Source organism: Aplysia californica, unplaced genomic scaffold (genome assembly GCF_000002075.1).
Source record: "Aplysia californica isolate F4 #8 unplaced genomic scaffold, AplCal3.0 scaffold00057, whole genome shotgun sequence".
NCBI lineage: Eukaryota > Metazoa > Mollusca > Gastropoda > Aplysiida > Aplysiidae > Aplysia > Aplysia californica.
In genome coordinates, this window is record NW_004797327.1 from 1326300 (window position 1) to 1328696 (window position 2397).

Consider the following 2397-nt stretch of genomic DNA (forward strand, 5'->3'; position numbering starts at 1 on the left):
AGAGAGAGAGAGAGACCGAGTGAGAGAAAAAATGAGAGACGGGGAGGGGGAGAAGCGCAAATATACTTAGCAAGAAAAGTATAGCATATCTCAAATATAACATTATGCTAAAATGAAATTGAAAAGAAATAAAATACCCGGGAAAATTCAAATTACATGTACTAGCAAATGCACTTCGGTTCTATCTGAACATTGGCACTCAATCCTTTAAAAAGAAAAGTTCTAAATTTCAAATTCTTAATTAATGTAAAAGTGGCATTGACAATATGAGCAAAAGCACCAACTTCGACCAACAGAGTCATAGATAGATAGATACTTATAAAAATAATAGATAGCATTTGTATAGCGCAAATACCCGCTCAACAGCAAGCTCTAAGCGCTTCGCATTCTATACTATTACCCCAGCAGACCTGAGAGCATTCTGAAACAACCTCAACTTCCTGGGAAGCATACAGTGAAAGCAGCCATTTAAAGGCGCTAAAACACTAACATACTGACAAGATCTTTCGCTGTCTATGGCCGGGTACCCATTCATATCTGGGTGAAGTGGGGAAAATTCGAGTAAAGTGCCTTTCCCAAGGACACAACATCAGGCCGCGGCTCGAAACCCCGAACCCGCAACCTCACGATTACGAGTCCGGTAGCCTAACCACTAGGCCACCGACGCCACAATATACATACATACTGTGTGCTTGCAAATCTGGGCGAGAATATCCCCCCCCCCCCTCCCACGAGTCTGCGATTTGATAAGTTTAGTGGGCGGTAGGGATCACCTGAGTAGTGACAGATGTTATTTAATTAATGTCCCGCCCGGAGATAGGTCAACATCATTGCCGTCATTTGTCGTAGCCATTTGTCAAAATAGAAGGTTTTCAGGAGAAACAAAAATCTGTTATATTTCAGGCATGACACTATGTTAATACAAATTGATTAATTCGCCTAAACCCATTACTATTTCAAGAAGAGAGAGGAGCTAGGATCAATCGATTCATGTTATCAAACTTTACAACATTGATCTCATTGGTTTTCATATTTTCGAAATTATGACATACTGCAATATTGGATGAAGGCAACGCGACAGCATGTAGGAGGGTGGTATGAAAATTATATCCTCTTGAAGATGGCAAAAAAGGGTACTGGCGATTAAACAGTTGACAAGCATAATTTGACTAATATTATAACCACTTCTCACACAGTAACCACCAATATTTTTCTTTATTCACAACATAAAGGTCATTTAAATCATGAAAAGTTTTGGATGTGCTGATAAACAGAAACGAATAATGAAACATGTGGAGAGAAGGAAAAGTAGAATAAAAACAAATAAATAAATAGATAAATTAATAAATATAAATAAATAAATCAGACTAAAAAGAGAGGGAAGAAAAGAAACTTGTTTTAGGCCTATCTATGAAATAAAAATGTACACATCCATTTTCTTATTAACGAAACATTATTTTTGTTACAACATGACATTCATTTGGCTATCTTCTGCTCGGCGAAATCAAACCTGAATCGAGGGAAAAAAACAACCAAAATGGTTTCCGCATTTACTTGCAATAACCAGTAAAATGTCACGTCCTTACTATTAAAAATGATGATGCTTTTTGCTGTTTTTTAAATTATTGAGGGTGGGGGATATTTGTTGCTGTTGTTTTTCTTTGGGAGGTGTTTTGTTTTTTCTCTAACTTGTTTCAGGAGGACTTGTGATCATGGTGCTTCCTCTGGCACACAAGAACCGGGCAGTGGGCGTGGTGAAGGACGTAGTTGGAGACTGAGCCAACCAGCGTGCGCCTGACGGTGCCTAAACCACGTGAGCCGGTGATGATGAGATTGGCCTTGTTCTCGTCTGCTGCTTTCACGATGGCGTGGCCGGCGTCGCCCGTGAGTCGCATGAGTCTGGCAGATACCTGGGGACAGCAGTTTGATAACGCGATGTCAGAAGGTTTTTTGTTTTTTATTGTTGTTTTTTTGTGTGTTTTGTAAGCGTTTTAAAGCTCTCACAACTGTATGGTCATATGAGTCTGGCAGATACCTGGGGACAGTGTTTTGATTACGGTGACGACAGAATTTAAAAAATAATATTGTTGTTGTTTTAGTAGATGCTTTACAGCGTTCGCAACTGCATAAGGTCAAATGAGCGCCACGGGGTTGATGTCAACTCATCTCTCTAGCTTCAACAGCTCAAAGTCTGCTTCGACTATCAAGGCATCCCGGAAATAGCGGGTCACAAGAGAGTGACAAACATACAAAAGAAGTAGAGGAAAAATTACGATAGTAAGGATTAGGAAAGAAAAAGCAGCAGTTCCCTGTTGCAGTTCAGGCCCAGTTATGAGCATGACTTTGATGAATCAGCCCAATTACAATTCTACTCTGCTTAAGAACAAGTCAAAGCCC

At 39.8% G+C, this 2397-nt stretch overlaps 1 protein-coding gene across 1 annotated transcript in view; it reads right to left on the reverse strand.

Moving 5' to 3' along the window:
* Positions 1 to 1654: 1654 nt before the first annotated feature.
* The window catches only part of LOC101853445 (universal stress protein YxiE), a gene marked incomplete in the record, with an annotated part of 15632 nt that continues 14889 nt past the window's right edge, over positions 1655 to 2397 (reverse strand). Inside the window, 1 exon segment of the mRNA XM_035968406.1 lies at positions 1655 to 1910. Coding sequence (XP_035824299.1) covers positions 1695 to 1910 — 216 coding nt within the window.